This window comes from Podarcis melisellensis (assembly GCF_964234715.1).
Source record: "Podarcis melisellensis genome assembly, chromosome: 2".
NCBI classification, from domain to species: domain Eukaryota; kingdom Metazoa; phylum Chordata; class Lepidosauria; order Squamata; family Lacertidae; genus Podarcis; species Podarcis melisellensis.
This window is the reverse complement of record NC_138529.1, coordinates 76,092,720-76,116,635: the sequence shown is the minus strand read 5'-3', so window position 1 is coordinate 76,116,635 and position 23,916 is coordinate 76,092,720. Positions and strand designations below refer to the sequence as shown.

General features: G+C 41.8%; 1 protein-coding gene and 1 long non-coding RNA gene across 4 annotated transcripts in view; one reads left to right on the top strand and one right to left on the bottom strand.

Annotated features, from left to right (window-relative positions):
- Positions 1 to 3,302: 3,302 nt before the first annotated feature.
- ATG7 (autophagy related 7) overlaps positions 3,303 to 23,916 on the bottom strand; it is a 104,870-nt gene continuing 84,256 nt past the window's right edge. Inside the window, exons 18-19 of the mRNA XM_081901201.1 lie at positions 5,057 to 5,127; positions 3,303 to 4,340 (exon numbers count right to left, since the gene is read on the bottom strand). Coding sequence (XP_081757327.1) covers positions 5,095 to 5,127 — 33 coding nt within the window. The 3' untranslated portion in view covers positions 3,303 to 4,340; positions 5,057 to 5,094. The remainder of the gene's footprint in view (positions 4,341 to 5,056; positions 5,128 to 23,916) is intronic.
- The window catches only part of LOC309364305, a 52,767-nt gene continuing 35,823 nt past the window's right edge, over positions 6,973 to 23,916 (top strand). The window contains exons 1-3 of one of the 3 annotated variants that reach the window (XR_014165810.1): positions 6,973 to 7,573; positions 7,918 to 8,046; positions 8,197 to 8,241. This is a non-coding gene — a long non-coding RNA (uncharacterized lncRNA). Of the gene's footprint in view, positions 7,574 to 7,917; positions 8,151 to 8,196; positions 8,242 to 23,916 lie in introns of those variants that run through there. The other 2 variants (XR_014165809.1, XR_014165811.1) reach the window with 2 other exon arrangements.

Here is a 23,916-nt window from a genome sequence, read left to right as displayed (position 1 = left end):
AAAAAAGGATATTGGAAAGGAGGGGTGTGTGTATGTGTGCATGTACTTGAATGTAGTGAGATCCTAAAAGCAAATTGGATATCTGCCTTCTACCCTACCACTCATTTTATGGCCAAACTGTTTGTTTTGGAAGAGGAGAGGAAGAGGGTAGGAGAGAGAAATCCTGAATCTTAAGCCTAGTTAAAAGTGCTCAATATATAATTTAGCAGAGTCCCTATTTTGAAACAAAGAAAGTAAACACAGAGAGAGAGCTATAACAGTTGTAAATGGATTGTGTATTGAATGGCTGCCAGAAAATCCCAACTTGTTTGTTTTTAGAGGCCCCTTGTTACATAAGAAACCACTTGGTAAAAGTTACGGCAACCTTGATTCAACCAATGAAGAAGAACTATGCATACGTGCCAAGCAATCTGCATCCACACAGCAGCCAAATGGGGGAGGACAACCACCTCCCCTCTCAGTGAAAGTGTTCTGTAAATACTATCAGTAACAGAAGTAACCTTGATTTGTACAATGTATTAAGGGAGAGTTCACTAAGATATGCTGAATGAGCCTATTTATTGTGTGCATGGGGATGGGCGCTGTATTTTTGGGGGGAATCCATATCTATAGAAAACGGTTCCACTTTAGCTTCTACCCCAAACTTACCCAAGGGCCAATTCACACACTAAAGGAGTAGTCATAGTCAGTGTATATAATATACAGTGATACCTCAGGTTAAGTACTTAATTCGTTCCGGAGATCCGTTCTTAACCTGAAACTGTTCTTAACCTGAAGCACCACTTTAGCTAATGGGGCCTCCCACTGCCGCCACACCGCGACACTCATCTTAACATGAGGTACTATTTCTGGGTTAGCAGAGTCTGTAACCTGAAGCATATGTAACCTGAAGTGTATGTAACCCGAGGCACCACTGTACATTCATGTTCGCAGGGATGCAAAGCAGCAGCTAAATGCATATGCTAGGAAGTCCCACATCGAGACTCACCTGAGCCACAGACAAACTTTGCTACCTGGCCTCAGGCCACTGTCTGCAAGATAAGGATAACACTACAGTGGTACTTCGGGTTACATATGCTTCAGGTTATATACACTTCAGGTTACAGACTCCGCTAACCCAGAAATAGTACCTCGGGTTAAGAACTTTGCTTCAGGATGAGAACAGAAATTGTGCTCTGGCGGTGCATCAGGAGGCCCCATTAGCTAAAGTGGTGCTTCAGGTTAAGAACAGTTTCAGTTAAAGAACAGACCTCCGGAACGAATTAAGTACTTAACCTGAAGTACCACTGTACTAATCTACCTGAAAAAGTAATGGACCCCTGACCGTTAGGTCCAGTCGTGGACGACTCTGGGGTTGCAGGGCTCATCTCGCTTTACTGGCCGAGGGAGCCTGCGTTTGTCCGCAGACAGTTTCCGGGTCATGTGGCCAGCATGACCACCTTACAGGCCTACTTTAAGAATGACTGAGGTAATGGTTAGGAACAACACTCAAAAGTGCCAATGCCAAGGATGCTAAAACTCCAGTCATTTCACACAATTATTTTGTTGTTGCACGACACACAAGTTTATCAACTTGGCTGACCTAGACAAAGGACTTAAAGTATTAAGCAATATTCTGAAGATCAGCCTTTGCCCTCTGTGACACTTGTGCAACTGCAATATTATTACAGTCTGAGTAATATCACTGTGTAGTAGTTTAGCCTTTGTTCTACAGGTACCCTATGAAGATATTGCCTTTGGCCTTGCCCAACAGTCTGTGCACACATGTGTAGCAGTAAGGTCTACCTAAGATAAATATTGAGAATGTCAGAAATGACTCACATTACAGCCTAAATCCTTTCCTGTATGCACAGCACTCGTGGTGTACGAAAAATAACCACCTCGTCTTGGAAAAGACATATAACTCTGGAAAGGCAAAAAACCAAACCAAAGAAAAATAGAGAGCTATGAGATAACACTCTTAGCAACTGAATTCAATCCACTCCTGTATAGGAGTGCTTGAAACAACAACAACAAAAGTTGTCTGAACTTCCCCCCAAAAGTTTGGGTGGGACAGCATCAACCTAGAGAAGCATGATGTTTCTTGCGTCAGGCAAATGTAGTTTAAGGTTCCCTGCCTTGCTCCCACATCAACAGTAGTATCAGCAATCACACCAATGCCAGCTTCTTCTCACTTGCTTCCCTGAGATGCAGGGGGCAGTTTAATGCAAAACTGGTTGCTTATATCTCACCTGCCGCTCTTGCAGAAACAACAATGCCCCTTTACCCACCTGAATTCATGCCTGATTACAGAACTGAAGCAGCCCTGGTCACCTTGAAGGATGGATGACCTTCACTGAGAGAGGGATGGGGGAGAGCAACTCTGCTAATTCTCTCAACAGCATTCAGTACCATTGACCATGATATCCTTCTAGAGTGGCGCTCAGTGGGCTAGGAGTCTAAGGCATGGTGAGATAGTCATTCTGCTTCTACCTACAGGGCTGTCTCCAGAAAGCAGAGCTGGATGGCTGCTCCTTAACACCACTGACGTTCTGCTGTAGGGTTGCCCATAATTTTTCCTTGTACCCATTGTTATTTTAACATATTTTATGAAACTTACATGAAAAAAACTTACATAAATGACTGCCAACTATTAAGACCTTTGGGGGGGGGAGGCCTTCTTGAGTATACAGGAGTTGGCCAGTTTTTGGTATGCAGCAACACAAGACAGGGCCTTCACAACAGTGCCCCCACCATTATGGAGCTCCCTCTCTCCCTGATTTTTTTATGTCAGCCAAGAATGCATTTGTGTGCCCAGGCCTTTTTTTTCTTGCTGGTTTTAGCTGATTTTGTATTTCTGGATGTGTATGAAAATGTTATTGTGTATTGTGAACTTGAAATTTTATTGTGACCTGCTCGGGCAGGAAAGAACAGGTTAAGTAATACTTTTTAGAAGTAAAATGATAATTAAATGAAGACACAATTAACTTGGCAACATTAGTGCAGACTGATGCAGAGAGTATGAAGGCCTTTGGTCCAGGGCAAATAACTTAATGTGGGAGTGGGGATGATTAAAAAAGACTCCTCCTTTTGTCTGTCCTGAATCTCCTACCTTTCAGCTTAATTGTATGACTTCTGGTTCCATTGTTATGACAAAATAATAATAATAATAATGAAGACTTTTACTTTTGGACAGTCATGCCAGCAAAACACACACCCATTCATTCCCCAGAGCTCAAATTTCAACTTCCTCCATTATCAAACGACAACAGTAGATGGTGGTGCCAGAAGTCTATCTATGCAAACAAGGCAGTGTGTAAAAGTACTTGGAAGTTCTTTTAATGTACATTTCATTCATTAGAATAAAATCTTTCATTATGTTTTCCTCAATTAAGTGCTTAAAACATTTTACAAAGGGGGGGGGGGGAAACACCTAGAAGCAAGCGTACAAGCAAGCAAGCAAGAGCGCCATTCTGGTTTGTAAGGGGAGAGGAAAACACAATAAAGTTAAACAACAGAAGGTTTTCTAAGTCACAGTGGAGTACTTCTGCACAGCACAGACATCTGGGAAGCATATGTACAGGAAGCGAGCTCAGTCTTATACAACTCTAAGTTACTGGAATTACTAAGCAAGGAAACATCGTATTACCCTGTGCTTAAAATGTCATATATAGCTAAAACTCTCGGAGGGGAAAAAGAGTTGACAAATTCAGTCTTGATAATCCAAGCGTCAAGACAGACATTTATTGGAGAGTATTCCTGGGACCCCGAGCTGTTTTGGACTCTCAGCTAATCAAGACTGTAGAATTTCAAAACAGAGTTTCCTGTTTCACTATCTACAAATGACGTCTGTGCTGGTGACTCAGTGCAAGCTGCAGAGTACTAAATTTTCCCAGTGTAGAGTTCTAGTCTGTCATCAAAGATGTTGAATTTCCTCAGCAAGTGGTGCCTGAAGGCCATTATGCAATTTCATTATTTTAAATTAAAAGAGTGCACTTGCGTACACATGAGAACTGTACTTCCTATTTCTGCTATTGCTAACGTACAGCTTCTAAGTGTTGAGATTTTTTAAAAATGCACACCCCTTCCCAAGAGCTAGATTAACTTACTAGATAGAAAACGTAAGACGACATAAACAGGGGTTTCATAATTAGTAGAAATAAGAAATCAAGTAGAGACAAGATTCAGTGAGCAATATACAGATTAAAAGTATGCTGTTAAATGATATGCCATAATCTGGCTACTTTGAGCCTCTCCAGATTTGTGACTGCAACCAGATACGATTTGGGAAAGTAGTCCAATGGCAAAGGGAACAAAATGCTAGCATGAGGATTCTGCATAGCTGTTTCATTGTTTATGTGCTGACAAAGAAGATAAAATAATACTTGTATTAAAAACAGTAAATAACATAGATTTCCTTATTATTATTTAAATTCATTATACTTTAGAGGCTCATGGCATAGTTTTGGTGTTGGTGGGCAATCACCTCGCTATGGAGGCAGCAGAGATGAACTATTAGTATTGGAAGGAAGAAAATCATGAGTTATCAACTACCATTTTTAAAAAAGGCACTAAAAGTTGAGAATATATAGAGTGTTGCCATATACAGAAACAACCAGAGGAAATGTCTTTTTGAGAGACTAAACATGTGGACCCTCTCATTCTATTTATTCTCAATGTGACTAATTTCTTATTGTCTACCTCAGAGACAAGGATACATTGGCCATAAATCCCTGAAGTGTTTCAAAAGGCATAATTTGTTCAGAATGTTTACTTAAAAGAAAAAGTCAAACTGGGAGAAAAATAAACAAAGAAGTTTTCTTCAGAGGCATTTTAAATATAAGCTATATTTAGAAGCTGAAAAAAACAGAGAGATTTTAATTGTAACTCTCTTATATATATATTTCACACACAATAGAAAGAGAAATCACACTCATAGTACAAGTGCCTTGAATTGCAATACTGTCCCATCCCAGTAAAAGTTGTGCACCGTGAGTGTTTCTATTTACAACAGCCACAGTTAAGTAAGCAATCATTAATTTGTCATATGACTGACCAAAAAACCAGACCAACACACCCTGAAGTGGGTCATCTTTCTCTTCATTCACTGAGCTTTCAGAGTGTTTCATCATCGCTCATATCCCAGATCTGAAATGGAAAAAGGAAGAAAAATGCTATTCAGTATCTTCAGTGTTCTTTCATATCATTTATACAATTGGTAATTTCAGGTATGGCTTAACATAGTCAGCCTCTTACTTACATTAAATTATGAGGCAGCAAATGCCAGAACTTTTACGTTATTATTATTATTATTATTATTACTACTACTACTATTAACTTTTTTACCCAACCATCACCAGGGAGTTACAACAATTTACAATTAAAACTTTAAACAGGAATTAAAATACAGTACAGTCACAGGAATAGGGTGGGCCCTGAAAACACACATCTCTGGTGTCAAAGGCCAGGGTAAAGAGGTGTCTCTTCAGCATTTGTTGGAGGTTATATAGGGAAGAAGCCAGAAGTACCTCTTGGGTGGGAGAATTCCACAATTTTAGGACTGCCACAGAGAACGTTTGCCCCTAAACTTCTGAGGGAAGCGAAACTACCAAGAGGCACTATTTTTTTAAAAAGAGTGGGGAAGCTACTTGCAGGCTATCCAATATACCATGCTTGGGCATGCTATGAGAATGATACATAAACCAAGCTGAAACAGAAAACAGTATTTTTCTAAATTCAAGGTAAACCAGTCTGAAGATTTATTAGAAAAGAGGCAGGTGGAGAATCATCCTGTCCAACACGTAAGATAAATATGCCAATTATCACAAACAATAAGAAAGAAGTTAGCGTAATCCACTTTTAAAAACGTGACAGAATCTGAAACATGTATTCTTCTCTTCATATGGAAACTTATTAGATCTGCAATATTATTTCAAATGAGTAGCTTGGTAGTTAAAGGTGTTCTATTGAAAATCCTTCAAATTAGTTTTTTTTATCTACAGCACATACATATCCAAAAAAGAAAGAGCTTCCCAAACTGTTCATGCTGTATGAATTAATATAACTGATGAAATGTAAGTAGATATTTCACGCTCACTTTGCCTGAACATTTATTTGCCAGTTATGCCTGCTGCCTTGAAAATTATGGGGGTGGGAGTCAGCGAGGTTCATAATCCATAAGGAATCCTCCCTTGTTGCTAACTTTCCTTTCTAGAATGGAACTGATCCGGATGAACAATGTGCTCTCTTACAATATACTTGATTCCACTTCATCTCACGGCAACACATACCCAGCTGGAAATACTGTGTGGAAGCCAAAAAGGAATGGAAAAGAAAGATTGTATTTTTCTTGTGCTTAATATTTTAGTTCCATGCTTTGATCATTTGCAGGCGGGATTTTGTTAGCTGTACACCCCCAAGCTACGCTTTATACAGTATAAATATGATAATTTTTTTTAAAAAAATACGGTTAAGTAAGGAAGTACAAAGAAATCAACATAATGCATACAAACCATTCTTCAAGAGCAAAAGATGTGCTCAAAAGGGAGCTTGTGCTTACTAAACCACAGTGCTACTTTATTATTAATCTACATGCATGTACTGTATCTATTGTAGAGGGAGTACTCAGGAGTACGTGTGCTTCAGATTTGGTGCCAAAACTGGGCTCTTTTGGAATTTGAATGAAATTCCCTGGATGGGAATGTTATTCAGTTTTGAAGAATTGGTTTTAAAAAGCTGTATTTTGAGAGGTTGAACCTTGACAAACCTCTCGATTTAATAAACTGTTGCCTTTTCAGTTACAAGATTCTGCAGCAGCCTACCTCAATCTAGTGCCTTCAAAATGTTTTGAACTGGAACTACCATCACCTCCAGCCAGAATGACCACTTGGAAGACACTAGGTTGGGAAAGTCTTGCCCTCCTAGAGTAACCAAAGAATTTAAACTAGGTATGAAGAGACTTTGCAAATAGAACAAATATTCAAGGCTGACCTTGCAATCTGCCAACTCTGCCGTTCTCTAATGTGGAGATAGCCAACATGGTGCTCTCCAGATTTTGCTGGATTACAGCTGCCATATTGGGGTTCAGTTGGTAGTTTGCAAGAGGCAGTTAAACTGATGCTGTTGCTCAAGACTATGTAACTTGCGAGGTTTCAGTTACAACAATTTGCTGTCACATTTGGCTTTTATATGATTCAGTAGAATACGAAAAGGTCAAAATATAGCAGATCATTTTGTGGGACATTCCATTCAAATTTATTGGTCCATAGTTCTAGGCCAATGGGGTTCATCATATTAGTGAGAATGTGGCAACTGTTTGGAGAGAATAAAAGGGCAGGCTAAGCGCTGTAAAAGGGATCTTTCATATATCTCTTCACCGTCTCCCAAACAACTTAAGCAGCAGCAAGATTCCAGAGAGGGGATAGGAACTGAGAAATCACTGTTGCTATAGGCAACAGATGACGCAACAAACACCTTAAAGCTGAAATAACAGAAGGCAGAAGCTAAGAAGGATTCCAAGTGGGGAAGAAGAGTCCAGCAGCTGTCATTTTGAAGACCAGAAGTCAGCGTGTCAGTGGTTGGCAGCTGACCTCTGGTAAAGACTTCAGTAAAGCTTGTATGGTAGTGAAGAAAACCTGATCAGAGAAAGAACTGAGGCAAAGCTAGACATAATTTCAGGAGAGATCATGAACAGGGAAATCATAAGCTGAATGTCAAATTGAGGCTAGTCTGTAAGAAAAGTACACACCTGAGCAGAATACATGAATGTTCCAGTTATGTACTGGCTTTTAAATATTAACTTGGGAGTTAAAATTTCAGGTTCATATTAAGCCCATGCAGGACTATGTATCTACTACCCCCATATGTGTGAAATTATCTTGTACAACAGGAAGGAGATAAAAACAGGGCTTTACCCTTTCTTTTCCTATTCATTCACAGCTAAAAACAATTCTAGGTGAAGCAAATGTTTTTCTGTGGAACAATGAAGGCATTTCACCTGCTTCCTGCAACAAAGCCGCCTGAAAACAATTACTAACTAAAGCAGAAGTGGAAAAACATATATCAAGAGTAAGAAAACTTTAGCAATTCAGTACAAAGAATTAAATGTAAGGTTGAGGGCATGTGTATATTACAAAATTACTTATTAAAATAGAATAAGTCTATAATAAGCATTTTCTTCTCTTCATGCATTACATGTTCCTAAAACTTTGTGTATAGGAACTTCTGAAGTAAGAGGATAAGGAGTGCATTGCAGGGTCTGGTATGTTATTCTAAAGCAGCAATGCGGCAGCAAGCAAAGGCTATAGCAGCCAAGTCTGCTGCTTGTGGCTGGAAAGCCAAACAGGAAGTTTGTGACTGTTGCCATGGACACAAAGGGGCAGTCCATTCTGTACTGAGCACCGGATGTTAGCTCAGTGGGTTTGTCATATGACCTGTGCTGGAAGTGCATGGGTGGAGTTTCTCTCTGTTTGTTGAAGAGAGCAGACATGTTTACTGTATGACTGCTAAAGACACAAATAAAGACATGTAGATACGTTTACTGTCTGTGTCTGATTCCCCTCCCTGGGGACATGCAGGGAGCAGGGAGGAGGAGAAGCAGTTGGTGTGTTTTCCTCACAGCCTGAGGAAAATCGCCGGAACGGACCTCGCGTATGTTTTATCCTGCCGGGAGTCGCCGGAGGGAGGTCTAAGGAATTCAGCCGGTGCCTGAACAGATAGGCACATACCTCTGACCGGGCAGAGAATTTCCAACAATGGTAGCAGACGCCGGTTGCTGGTTTTCATCGACCTCTGCATCAAGAAGTGGCCTCCATGGAAGCCTGAGGTGAGAAGGCTGATTCTCTGCAGCCAGACGCTGACCAGAAGAATCTGCAAGTCAAGCAACGGAGCCCAGGTATGAAATTTTCGGGCTTAGAAGTGTGAATGCAGATTGATTCATTCTCTGCTTCGAGGGAGAAACGTTTGGGAAAAACAGCTCCGATAGACAATAGCTCTGCATTCCAAACATTCCTGTGGTTTCCTGTCCAAGGAAAAGGAATGTTGTTGCTTAGCAACGAAGGCCAGTTTCACGAGAGGGCTGGATAAGTCAGGCTTTTGCCTCGGAGAGGCAAAAACAAGGTTTTGTTATGACTAGGCCCTTCCAAAGGAACTCTTGGAAGAAACATTCCAACGCGGCCAGTGTTAGAGCTGCCAGGTGCACAGAGTGTAAACAAGCCAGCTATTGGATTTTAGAGGCTTGTGTCTGAGAGTCAATGCAAGGACTCAAAATGGATGCCAAGAGGGGGGGAGGCCTGCCTACTCCAGACCTTTTGACTAGTGACAATTATGCATCTTGGTCTATTAAGATGAAGGCCCTGCTGCAGAATCAGAGACTGTTTGGGGTGATTGAGAACCCCATTCCAGCAGCACCAACGCGTGCTTGGGAGTCACAGGATGTGAAGGCCAGAACTGCTATAATTCTGTGCGTGTCAGATTCGCAGCTGATCCACATACAAGATTTACTGCACGCGAAAGATGTTTGGGACACGCTGAGAAGGACACATCAGAGAGATGCAGGTTCTTCAGCGTTGCTGTATTTTGAGAAGCTGACCAACCTGAGGCTTGCGCCTGATGGAGATGTTCAAGCGCACCTGACGGAAATGAAATTTCTGCGTCAACAGATGGTGGAACGCAATTTCCGTCTGCAGGAGAAAGTGTTTTGCTTCATGGTGATCAACAGTCTGAATCGGACTTACAAAACGGTTGCCAGTCAGCTGGGGTCTCTCCCAGCAGCGGATCTCACTTCGGAGAGGGTCTTTGCCGTGGTTCTTAATGAACATGACAGACTTGCCGCCCTGGAAGTGAAGGACAGGGGGAGCAAAGAACGGAGTTCTAACGCCCCCACTGCTGTTGCTACTGGAGGAGACGCTGTAGCTTTAAACGTTGTCCGATGCTACAATTGTGACCAGATTGGGCATCTTCAGCGGTACTGCAAGAAGCCACGTAAGAACAGAGGAGCTAAGGTGAGCTCCGCAAAGTCTGAGGCGTCAGACAAAGGTCACACCAAGCCAAAGGCAAAGACTGCAAAAGTTTTGATGTCGCTAAAAGCCACACCAGAGGTGGGAAACTTCTTTGTCCTAGATACTGGAGCCACAGTTCACATGACAGGACACAGAGGACTATTTTCTACGTTTGAGAAGCAAAGCTTCGCGGTGCAACTAGCCAACGGTCAAAAGCTGGAAGCGACCGGAGTTGGGACTGTGTATCTTAAAAGTCTGAACTTGACTATAAACAATGTTTATTTGGTTCCAGAGTTGAAGTATAATCTGCTCAGCGTTTCGCAGATTGCCAAGAAGGGACTAAAACTGTCCTACGATGATGAGAACTGTGAGATCTACAAAGATGGAGAGTTGTATCTTTCTGCCAAAGAGAAAGATGGACTGTATTTGCTGACTTTTGATCAAAGTGATTACATGAAATGTAATTCTTGTGATTCTAACATGATTTCTTTTACAGGTGTAGCCAAGAAGAACACCAAGCAGGTCACCTCGAGGGTCGACAAGGCATTTCAGCGGGTGTATGCTGATGTGATTGGTCCTTTAGCACCATCTAGAGGCAATGCAAAGTATTACCTAATATGTGTTGATTCTTTCACAGGTTTTGTCTGGCTTTATCTTTTGGAGAGACCGAAAGAAGCCTTAGAAAGGTTTAAAGAGTTTTGTGACAAGGTTAAAAATATGCATGATGCTGACATAGATTGTCTTTGCACAGATGAGAAGCCAATTTTTCTTTTACAGGAGTTCCAAAGGTTCCTGAAGAAGAAAGGGATAAGACACAAAACTGCTAGTTCCGAAGAAGCTTGGAACAAATGTGTTTGTGTTAGGGTGAACAAAGAATTGCAAAAGGGAATGCATGCGCAATTGCTAAGTTCACATCTGCCACATGAGTACTGGGCTGAGTCGCTAATGTCATATTGTTACACGTGGTTGAGAAAGTTTTCAAAAGAGTTGGGATGTTCTCCTTTTGAGAAACTGTTCCACAGAAAACCTTCTGTTGCCCATTTCAAGGTTTTTGGGTCTCATGTGAGAACAGAAGCTCCAGGTGGAGTAAAGAATGCCAGAGGCATTTTTGTGGGTTATGAAAAGGGTCTCTACAGAGTAATTTTGTCTGAATCTGGTCAGGTGATTCTCACAAAATTTCTAGAGAGTGCTCCTGAACAGGAGAGAGTGATTGTTCAAACATTTCCCACAGGTGATAATGATTCTGATGATGATGATGATGATGAGTTTGATCTCATTGAGTTCAGTAGTACTGATGATGACAGCGATAGCTCAGACAGCTCAGTTGTCACAGTCATTGAGAGGAAATCTCACACAATGACTAGACCCTCAGAAGAGGAGGATGAACCACTGATTAAGCTTAGTACTGGTTCTCCAGAGAGTCCAGAGACTGAACCAGAAATCAAAGAAGAGCAGCACCTCTTACGTAGGTCTGAGAGAGCAACGAAGGGTGTACCACCCAAGAGGTATTCACAAGAGTTTGCTAACTTAGTTGTTGCTGTTGTAAACGACCAAGGTCAAATTGAAGCTGTGTCTGAGTCAGAGACAAAGGCACAACAGAGAGTTGTTAACCAAGGTAATGCAGAAGCACTCATTCCTTGGAAGTCACACAGCCAGAGAGGTACATTGGTAAAACCAGTGGCGGGTAGTTCCAAGGGTGGAACTGAAACAACAGGGGAATGTTATAAGTATAACAACTGTTTGTTTTCTTCTCTGGATGACGCTTTGCTCGCAGCACGCATTGATACTTTAGGGGGAGTATGTTATTCTAAAGCAGCAATGCGGCAGCAAGCAAAGGCTATAGCAGCCAAGTCTGCTGCTTGTGGCTGGAAAGCCAAACAGGAAGTTTGTGACTGTTGCCATGGACACAAAGGGGCAGTCCATTCTGTACTGAGCACCGGATGTTAGCTCAGTGGGTTTGTCATATGACCTGTGCTGGAAGTGCATGGGTGGAGTTTCTCTCTGTTTGTTGAAGAGAGCAGACATGTTTACTGTATGACTGCTAAAGACACAAATAAAGACATGTAGATACGTTTACTGTCTGTGTCTGATTCCCCTCCCTGGGGACATGCAGGGAGCAGGGAGGAGGAGAAGCAGTTGGTGTGTTTTCCTCACAGCCTGAGGAAAATCGCCGGAACGGACCTCGAGTATGTTTTATCCTGCCGGGAGTCGCCGGAGGGAGGTCTAAGGAATTCAGCCGGTGCCTGAACAGATAGGCACATACCTCTGACCGGGCAGAGAATTTCCAACAGGTCGACAGAATTCCAAGGTCGACAGAATTCTGCATCTCCAACCACAGCCAGCTCAAGGCCGCTCACTGTCCAGGCTGTATGGGTAAAAATGACTACACTGAATATATAAATAAGGAATGAAATAATAAAGAGAAAGGGTGTGTTACGTTGTTACCAGGTGAACTAATTGCCTAGAGTAGCATTCATATTAAAGGCAATGTCAGAACAGACTTCGTGAAAAGGCTGCAGGTTTTTTCCCCCTCAAATATTTGGGGGGAAAAAAGGCTACAGGTTTTTAACAGCACAGCAGCTAACAAGATGATTGTGCCTTTCCTCAACTTGGTAAGCTTCTGTACATCTTCCACTGCATCAGTTTACTCCCAAGTTTACAAATGTCCTCACTCCAAATTCAACATTTGTTCCCTTTATTTCGTATCCTCCTTCTTTCCCCTTATTTTTAAAGATTCTTTCATTTGGAATTTTTGCAGCTAAATATGCAGACCTTGTTTCTCCACATTCAAAATACCCTGTGGGGAGCTGGCGGAGCAGTTTGACTTCACCTTCCCAACTGAGCCATACTCCACTGTCTCTCGAGGCAGAAGGACGCCAGCAATACTTTGGTGAATATGGAATGCTAAGCCAAACCATGGGAAAGTGTGAACGCATAAGTATGTGAATACTCACAGTCAGAGGCGCCAACTACTGAAAAAGATTGTGGGGCCCCAACATGACATCCTGACCCCACATGCGCAGCATCATAAGGAGCCGGGGGAGGAATCGAACGTGGCGGCCCCCATCGTCCCCCCTCCCACTGCCATGCAAGGAAAGGACGAGGAAGTTGCCCCAGCCAGTGGTGGTGAGATGTCAGTCACCAAAGCAGGACCATGCCCTCTTCTGCCCTGGGAACAGTGGGGGGCAGCCACCTCAAAAAACATTGGGGGTCCCAAAGTGCCTCAGCCCCTAGGAGTTGGCACCTATGCTCACAGTAAGAGCAGCAGGTGCTTCTCTGCTCACCAGTCCTCCTGCTGCTGCTTCTGAGTGAAGTCGTGGTGTGGCTTAGTGTTAATCCCATTTTACTGTGCTTGCTTGCGCATTCATATTTAGCCTTGGTTTGGCTTAGCGTTATGTGCAAACCAGGCCATCATCTGCTGGGTTTTAATTATTACCTGGATGCCAATTACATATATCCAATTGTATCTTTATTCTCCCACCACTTTCTCTATTGATTACAATCTTTTTAATTTAACAACTACAACACAAAATCAACTTTTCTTTTATTGAAGTGCATCTGTCACTTACAGCATGTTGCTATGTGCACTTTGCACATAAAATCATAGAACGGAAGGGACCATGAGGATCATCTAGTTCAACCACTTGCAATACAGGATTCTTTCACTCCATGTCGAGCTCGAAACCACAACCCTGAAATTAAGAGTCTCATGTTCTACCGTCTGAGCTATCCCTCAGGAGTATAAATGATTTGTCTCATTTATACATATACAGTGGTACCTCGGGTTACATACGCTTCAGGTTACATACGCTGCAGGTTACAGACTCCGCTAACCCAGAAATAGTACCTCGGGTTAAGAACTTTGCTTCAGGATGAGAACAGAAATCGTGCAGTGGTGGTGCAGCAGCAGCAGGAGGCCCCATTAGCTAAAGTGGTGCTTCAGGTTAAGAACAGTTTCAGGTTAAGAACAGACCTCCGGAACGAGTTAAGTTCTTAACCCGAGGTATCACTGTATACTCAGTCATGACACTCTTATTTATGTAATAAAGGCTGCCTTTACGGCTCTCCACTGTTCACTTAACAGTATCAATGCTAATTCTATGTTCAAGACACATTTGCTAGCAAGATGATTCAACTGATGCTTATTCAAGCAGAAAACATTCCTGCTAGATAGAAGTCCACTCCTGAACAGTATAAATTTTTTTTTAAAAAAGAAAAGAATGAATGACATATTAAAGATTTCATACCTTCCTTTTGTATATGAAATGCTACATGTCTGTTGATGATGAACTATATTGTGCTCTCCATAAGCAATATCTGCATAATTCTAATCTATCCAACATTTTAAAATTGAATTAAACCTGAAATGTTTTCCTTTAGAGAGAAGTGAACAAAGCTTAAAGATTTCCTTGAGTGTCAAGTAATATTTAGATGTATTTATGAGAAAACTGTAAATGTTGCAAAATATTTTCCCACAAAAGAAAACTCATCCTAAAACAAGGGAGGTGTCCAGTGCTGGTTATTGTGATTTCAAGACAAACTAATGCACAGTACAATTCTAAAGATCTGCGAGGAGGAGATAAAGGCGTTGGTATCTAAAGAATTTGACGTTTCCTCTCTTCAACTCACCGAAGCAGAAATGACTTCTTCAGCAACATGTGCTATAACATATGCTATAGAGCAGTCAGAATTGCAGAGTATGCTGCAGATGTGAGTCAGTACCTTAAAGGCTTCCAATTGCTTACAAGCCAAACAGCTTGTTTTGGCTCTCAACACTGTCTCCCCTTATGGGACCTACTTTGATCTTTTTAAGCTATTATACAAATGCAATTACATTCATTTTATGGGATCAACAGGGACTAGAGAAAGAGCACACTAATCCCAGTGTGAGTGATGGTGTGAGAAGCTACTTTTTGTAATATGAATCGAGGGCTGCAAATATCTTTAGCGCATTCCCAAAATGAGACTGTGCCGCAAAGCTGCAAAATGAATTCTCTCCATAAAGCATCTTAATACAGCCAGCAGATATATAGTACAAGTAAGATTCCTGGCCCCTTCTTTCATAAATGTCCTCAATTCTTTCTTATATTTACTCCAAACTGTTACAAAAATAAGGAACCTAATGTTCAGAAAAATGTGCTCTTATAACTGTTAAATATATCTCTTGACCAAGAGTTGAAATTATTAGTTTATTTATCTGAACACAACCCCCCAAAAGTCAGGCAACAGAAGATAATGAAGACAATGTGATTTATATGAGTGCACATTAGAAGACATGGCTGTGGTTTATGCATAGTGCTACTCACTGGAAGGCTAACAGCACAACATTCACCTTTTAATAATGCTGCATAATTGCCATTTTGAATAACTAAGGTTTTTAAAACAACTTTCTATATTTTTTTTACGTACTACAACCACCATTTAATGCTTAAGGACATGGCTCCCTGTTGCACAACTCTGAAGCCCAACAATGGCTGGAGGCCCGCAGGTTCCTCCTCACTGCCACTCCTAAAGCAGATATCATCAGCCTCTTCAGACCCAGAACCCTCTTTTCATCCAAACATGTGTTTGGAGATTTTGCCAAATCTCCAATTTGGTAAAATTTACCATATATAGTATTTGGTATATTTATATTTACCATATATAGTATTTGCATGGTGGTAGTGCTCCTTTTGCAACCCACCTTTGATCAGGGTTTGAGCCACTGCTGAAGACCAGCTGAAGACCAGAACTCTAAAGCAGTCAGGGATCATCTCCAGCCCACTCTTCAGCTCCAACCAAAGAAGACAGACAAGGGAAACCTGTCTGTTGTGCTGCAATTTGAAGCTGCTGTCTAAAGAGCTGTGCCACCTGGAAGAAAAACCTCCTGCCGTCCTCTGAAGCTTGGAGCCAAGAAGACGCCACATGGTGGCTGCTGCTTCTACCAACCAATTCAATCCACTAATGGGGTCTGAAGTGAAAGTAACTGAGCAGGAAAGCTCTTGGGAGTACTGGTGGGTGGCTCAGTGCAAATATCAACCCAGTGTGCAGAAACCTGTGAATTATTATTGACGATGATGATGAATAATTGTTCACTTCCTAAGTCTGTGTCTCAAAGTAGTGAGGCCTTGAGTGGTTGTCCTTAATTTGAGGGTACCAAATAGATGAACAGCCAGCGATAATGGATGCTGTCTTGGTTGGCACCATGATTCAAGACCCAATTTCTAAATTCATACCTACTAAAGGATAAATATTGATATTTGGAGAATATAAGCCCTAGGTTTATCTTGGCACTTTTGTGCCCAATCTCCTATCCCTAGTTGCTCCAACTAGCAGAACTAGGTGAGAATATGGTCCCTCAAAGGCATTTAGTCCATGCCAGTATCCAAGATAAGCTAGATCAATTCTGGCTGCTATTGAGGGGATATCCAACTGAGCACTAAGATGAGCTGACTGAGTCCCAGGAGGAAACCCCCCATAAATTAATTCTCTAGAACTTCTAGTTCAGATTTGACACTACTTTCCCAAATTTCAGCACCGTAAAGCATTTGTGCAATATTCTTTGACACATAGATCTTAAGGGCAGGATTTATTAGCTGTTCCTTCTCAACTGGAAAAACCTCTATAACTGCCCAGTAGAATGGGAAAGCTTGCATTATTCGTGTCAGTTGAATTAGGAGTTGAAAATGTTCTGGACTGGGTTAATAAGGAATAAATCCTTGCTCATCATGAAGGCTACCAGGGCCAATAACTCCTAAGCCCTTTACCCTAACTGGGGTTGCTAGAGGGGGATTTTAAAGCCCAACAACTAAGAAGTGAATGAGGCAGTGAAGTGGTCCAAAGATGCCCAGCTGGGGGGAAGGGGAAGATAGGGGTGTATGTTGGGGGGGGGGGGAGGAGAAGGTTCTTATCTTCTGTTTTTCCCCTCTAGTGCATGTCTGTAGGAGAACTGTAAATTATCATTATTGTTATTTTGTTTTGTTTTGCTCCATGTCATGAGCTTTTTCAGAAAGAAATTGTGAATGTGTTGGATTTAAATATAGGGAGACAAGATTGTACTGTACAGCTATAATACAAGGCCTTGGGCTGGCAAATTCCTCAGTCCAAAGTAAACAGGCTACAAGAACAGCTCTGATCATCTCTTTCTTTACTTTGGCACCATTTAACTCACTTCCCTAAATATAGATCTTGTTTTGTGTAAATTGGCCAGTTCTTGCTACACTGTCCATTAAAAAGATATACTCTGCTGTTCAACTCCATATATGCGCATCTGATTCTAACCCCATTTCAGCTACACACAACTATTTAGTTAAATGGTTTTTTATCATTTTCATCTCTTGCTTAGGAAGAACTAAAAGTGCAGAATTCATTTATCCAGGCCAGTTAACCATTTACAAAACAAGCCAAGTAAACAGTTTCAAAATTAACCAATTTTTAAAGACACTGTTTTTAGGAATTTTATGAAATGGAAAACACCACTTTAAAAAGTGGATCTAAACACACACACACACACACACACACACACACACAACTATAATAACAAGAAACACAGAAATAAATTCAAAATGTGTATATTCTGTTTTAGTTTACAAAAACTTATGGTAGCTAACAAGTATCATAAAACCAATATAAAATGCAACAAAGGTCAACAAAATGCAGAGCAAGAGAAACCAACAGAATTAATCTAAGTCATCAGTCAACTCCAGCTTAGGCAAAGGCCTGCTGTAAAGACTTAGACCAGGGGTAGCCAACACAGTGCCCCCCCCCCCGTTAATTTTTAAGCTACGACTTCCATCATCCTTGACCATTGGCTATGCTAGACAAATCAAAATATTTTTTGCCTGGGGACAAGAAAACATCAGATTTTGTGGCAGGCAAACCTATACAGAATGTACTTGCAGTGTTTCTCTTGGTATTAAATCCCACTGAGTAAACCCAGGTATTGTGCTGTGAGATCCATAAACAATTTTGTTGCGCTTGCTTTGTAAAGGTTTTTATAGCAAGTTCTGCCTTGTTCAAATTAAGATCTGGTCTTCACTTCTACCCAATAACCCTCCTTTCCATTTCCCCCCCCAAATGTCAACATAATCATTCACTACCATTTTGGCTAGTTGACATCTCTGGCTTCAATTTTACATCACCTAAACTGTTTAGAAACAGGCAAGCTTGCAAAGCAGGCAGCTTTAACGGAGATTGCTTATTTTCAGTTTCCTGATTCTGAAACCTGTCTGGGCCACTCTGTCTGGGATACCTGCCCTCTTGGGATTCCCTGTTTAAATGTTAATTTGCTTTGTTATTGGGCACAGATGAAGTTACTTAACTCTGGAGTATGTTGTTGTGTATGATTAGTCCCATTTTAATTGGTATGGGCTTGGAAACCTGGTGTTGTAATCTTTTTTCAAAGGTGGACCTTCTCAGTAGAGACCTAAATTTTGAAGCCACAACAGTGCTAAAAGACAAAAAAGGCAGATTCATTTTTTCCTAAAGGGGTACTAGATGGCCAAACTAAACTGACAATTGGCTCCATATATGCCCCAAACACAAAACAATTAGAGTTCATCCAAAAAAAATATTAAACAAATTCCTCTCCTTCTCTGAAAGGAAAGCAACCCTAAGAGGTTAAAGGTAAAGGTAAAAGTACCCCTGACCATTAGGTCCAGTCGCAGACAACTCTCGGGTTGCGTGCTCATCTCGCTCTATAGGCCGAGGGAGCCGGCATTTGTCCGCAGACAGCTTCCGGGTCATGTGGCAGCATGACTAAGCTGCTTCTGGCAAACCAGAGCAGCGCACGGAAAAGCCGTTTACCTTCCCGCCAGAGCGGTACCTATTTATCTACTTGCACTTGATGTGCTTTAGAACTGCTAGGTGGGCAGGAGCTGGGACCGAACAACGGGAGCTCACCCCATCGCAGGGATCCGAACTACCAACCTTCTGATCGGCAAGCCCAAGAGGCTCAGTGGTTTAGACCACAGCGCCACCCGCGTCCCACACCACAACCTAAATACGAGAGGCACCTCCCTAAAATACATCCATCCTACAATCCTACAATGGGCTGCCTTCCTCAGAAGGAAACCTCTAACAATTAGAGACTCCTACAAACTACTGAAAGTGCTAAGAAACGGAAGCTGTATTTGGTGCGAGCAATTGAAGTTTAGAGGTAAAAAAGAATACATAGTATTAATAGCATGAGGATGAAGAAAGTTTAGCTGTACTTGCCAGCCGTTAGAGAGTACACAAACTGGTCTCCTGAGATTCCACAGTGGCAACATTTTACTTTTAACCAGAGATTTAAAGAGACATTTAATTTTGTCTTTGGCATCGTAGCTAGTTGAAATATATTTTTAGGATACAGTCATCAACTGCTGAAGCTGTACAACCTCCATTTATTTTAACATGGATTTTGAATTCATCTCACAGAAATTAATGGTTGTTCCAAATTAGCAAATCTCAAGACTATATAAATATTCTTGCAAGAGGCATCTATCTTCACAAAACACAACAATAAAGTATTTTTTAAAAATTAAGCCTTTGGAAGAAAAGCAAAATAATCAGTTTTGCAATGAGAATCCCTATGCACTAACATCTGCATCTGTAAGATCTGTTTACCATGACTGCATTTATTCCAAAGTCAATGTTAGGTGCATGGTTTTAAAACCTCAATAATCTGAGGCTGTTGTTTGGTTTATTCTAATTTTCCCCCACTAAGACTTCCTAACAGCTTGCAGGTGCAGTTATAAAGGCTTGTCCTTGGCTTGTCCAAGAACATCAAGAGATATTAGGGAACATCTTCCTGATATTTTGGGTGTTAACCAGCGAACAATTTTAAACAAAAATCCTGGAAGGACGGATGGCCAGATGGCTAATTAGGTGACAAGCAGTGGGAGCTCAGCTGAACAATTACAGGAAAATCAACAGTTGTCATTATGATAAAGGACGGCTTCAGAGTTCGTTATTGAAGTCATATTCCCAAAGGCTGTGTAGGGGGGAATTTACTTCTGAACATAGTGCTTTAATATTGCTGTGTCTGTTTTGGCCTGAAGCTACATATTAGAAATGATAAAAGAAGTTCTTTCATACAGTTTTAAAATCAGAGCGGTTGCACTGCCAGTATCAACATGACAAAATGCTTTTGGCTATAAAGAGAGAAAGCTCTGTAAGTAGTACCAGACAAGTGTGAACAGAAACTTTCCTAGCCAATCAAAGCACAAGCCTTATCTCATCTCTCACGGTTTTCTACCTTTTTATATTTCAGACGGATTTAGTAACTGTTGCTTTGGCAGTAATTACAGAACAAGTTCAGCACAATTATTCTATCGTCAGAAGATGGGAGTTTTGTTTTCAGGGCCTTTCCTTTGGTCAGTTCTGTGCCAATGTAACCAGGGCACTTGCTGAGTAGTCTACGGAAGGAAGTTACGCAGCAAGGGAACTCCGTAAATAATGTTTCCTTCAGATGGGAAAAGGTAACTTTTTGCTGTACTGTGGATAAAAAACATTGTTCTCCATTTTCCCGTTGAAAGTTGAAAATAAGGGCTGAGTATTAGGGGTAACAATTTTTTTGCTGTAACAAAAAGGTAGACAATGAACTACATGGGCTATATTGGGACCTCTCTGAACACTCTGGCTGCACTATTTGCTTTCTCAGGTAAAAGAAGTTGGGTAGGATCAGGGTGAGCAAGTTGTTCAAGCAGTAAATCCAAATACAGTATTTGCAAAGATTGGTTGCCACTACTGAGAATGCCTTCTGCCTGGTTCCCTGTAACTTCACTTCTTGCAGTGAGGGAACCGCCAGAAGGCCCTTGGCACTGGACCTCAGTGTCTGGGCAGAACGATCGGGGAGATGCTTTTTTGAGTATACTGGGCCGAGGCCGTTTAGTGCTTTAAAGGTCAACACCAACACTTTGAATTGTGCTCAGAAACATAGAATCATAGAATCATAGAGTTGGAAGAGACCACAAGGGCCATCAAGTCCAACCCCCTGCCAAGCAGGAAACACCATCAGAGCACTCCTGACATATGGTTGTCAAGCCTCTGCTTAAAGACCTCCAAAGAAGGAGACTCCACCACACTCCGTGGCAGCAAATTCCACTGTCGAACAGCTCTTACTGTCAGGAAGTTCTTCCTAATGTTTAGGTGGAATCTTCTTTCTTGTAGTTTGGAACCATTGCTCCGTGTCCGCTTCTCTGAAGCAGCAGAAAACATCCTTTCTCCCTCCTCTATGTGACATCCTTTTATACATTGGAACATGGCTATCATATCACCCCTTAACCTCCTCTTCTCCAGGCTAAATATGCCCAGCTCCCTTAGCCGTTCCTCATAAGGCATCGTTTCCAGGCCTTTGACCATTTTGGTTGCCCTCCTCTGGACACGTTCCAGTTTGTCAGTGTCTTTCTTGAACTGTGGTGCCCAAAACTGGACACAGTACTCCAGGAGCCAATGTAGGTCTTTCAGGACCAGTGTTATATGGTCTCGGCGGCCACTCCCAGTCACCAGTCTAGCTGCCACACTCTGGATTAGCTGCACTTTCCAGATCACCTTCAAAGGTAGCCCCACACAGAGCGCATTGCAGTAGTCCAAGTGGAAGATAACCAGAGCATGCACCACTCTGGCAAGAGAGTCCATGGGCAGGTAGGGTCTCAGCCTGCGTACCAAATGGAGCTGGTAGACAGCTGCCTTGGACACAGAATTGACGTGCTGTGAGTCCAATGGACAGCTGTGAGTCCAAAATGACTCCCAGGCTGTGCATCTGCTCCTTCATGGGTACAGTTGCCCCATTCAGGACCAGGGAGTCATCTACACCTGCCCGCCTCCTGTCCCTCAGAAACAGTACTTCTGTCTTGTCAGGATTCAACCTCAATCTGTTAGCCGCCATCCATCCTCTAATCACCTCCAGACACTTAGGACATTCACCGCCTTCACTGGTTCTGATTTAAAAGAGAAGTAGAGCTGGGTATCATCTGCATACTGATGAACACCCAGCCCAAACCCCCTGATTATCTCTCCCAGCGGTTTCATGTATATGTTAAAAAGCATGGGGCAGAGGACGGAACCCTGAGGCACCCCACAAGTGAGAGCCCAGCGATCACTCATCCCCCACCACCACTTTCTGAACACAGCCCAGGAGGAAGGAGCAGAACCACTTTATAACAGTGCCACCAGCTCCCAGCTCCTCTAGACAGTCCAGAAAGATCTTATGATCGATGGTATCATAGGCCGCTGAGAGATCCAGCAGAACTAGGAACCAGCTTTCACCTTTGTCCCTAGTTCGCTGGAGATCAACAACCAGCGTGACCAAGGCAGTTTCAGTCCAAATGGTTCCAAATGGTCCGCATCCTCCAGGCGTGCTTGGAGTTGTTCAGCAACCACCTGCTCAATCACCTTGCCCAAGAATGGAAGATTTGAGACTGGGCGATAGTTGGCCATATTGGCCGGGTCTAAAGATTTATTTATTTTTAAAGAAGTGGTTTAATAACCACCTCTTTCAGCGGGTCTGGGAAGGCTCCCTCACAGAGAGAAGCATTCACCACCCCGCGGAGCCCATCGCTCAGCCCTTCCCGGCTCGCTTTTATTAGGCAGGATGGGCAAGGATCAAGGAGACAGGTGGTCGGTTTCACTCGTCCAAGCAGCCTGTCCACATCCTCGGAGGTAACAGATTGGAATTGATCCCATGCAAATTCCCCAGCCATGGTGTAATCCTGGGTTATTTCAATAAACCATTTTGTAAATTGGGGTAGTCAATTTGCTGAACTACTTCCTCGTCCCACACCAGCCTGCTTGCCCAGTAAGGTTGATTGGGACAAGAAATAAGGCCTTCCTTAGCAGCTGCACCAGTTTTATGGAACATCTTGCCCTGTGAGATTCAGAGAGCTCCATCTTCAACTCTCAGACTTTTTCAATTCCTCAAGGCTTTTAATTTGTCAGGCTGAGTTTGTGGAGAACGGTGTTTTATCTGATGTGCCTGCTCTTTTAAGTTTGATATTACTGTTGTTAAAGTTTTAATTTGGGGTTATTGTGTGATGTTTATCTCACCAATAGAATTTTACATTGTGATTTCAATTGATGGAAGTCAGCCTGGTGTACTACATGCATATAATATAAAAATAGAAGCTTTTTTTTTTGAGGGGGGAAGGATTAACTCTGCTCTGCCAATCCAATTTCCACCCCCTATTTGAGATTTTTTTCATACAAAAAAGGGGGTGGAATCCTTTGTTAGGAAATTCAGAGTTGAGAAGTTTCATCTCAAACTAAACATTTTAAAATCTAGCCCATCAAAGTAATGAAAAGGATGAAAAAACCCCCCACAAACTACCATTATTACAATCTTCAATTTAAATAATTCTATTTTACATAGTTGAATACCACACCGTATGTACAACTGTATCCCAACAACACTACTTAACAGCAACTGATTTATAAAAACAGACCTCATAAAAGAGGTTTGTTAGTGACGAGACCATGCCATTTATTCTAGTTTTCATATATTCCTTTGCTCTGGCAGATGTTTTGTTGGGTGTGGGTCACCCTGCAGTTTTTAATATTCTTTAAAGTCTTGTTTAGACATGTTTATGGAGAATTAAAGCTGTACTTTCCTTATAATCTCTCTCTCTCTGTGATCTCAATGAATGAATGATGTGTGACTTAATTTGCCAAGCTTTTGATTTCCATCATCTTGGATGAGATCATAGCTTTCTGATCATAACACTTATTTCCAAGTTTACAGGTGAAAAAACTACCAGCCAGTATTGAAATAGTCTCCTATGTGGTAAAATCCTACCTTTTGAAATTCATTTTCCTTTACAAATTGTTTCACCTCAAATTACATACTGAGATATCCTCTAGAATGCAGTTAGTTCTACAACTTCATTATGGACATTTTAAAAAAGTAAAAAGTTATGAAGATGATGATTTTATGCTCCAGCTTTCTATAAAACTACACTAGGTGGCTAGATGGTTGGACAGTGTT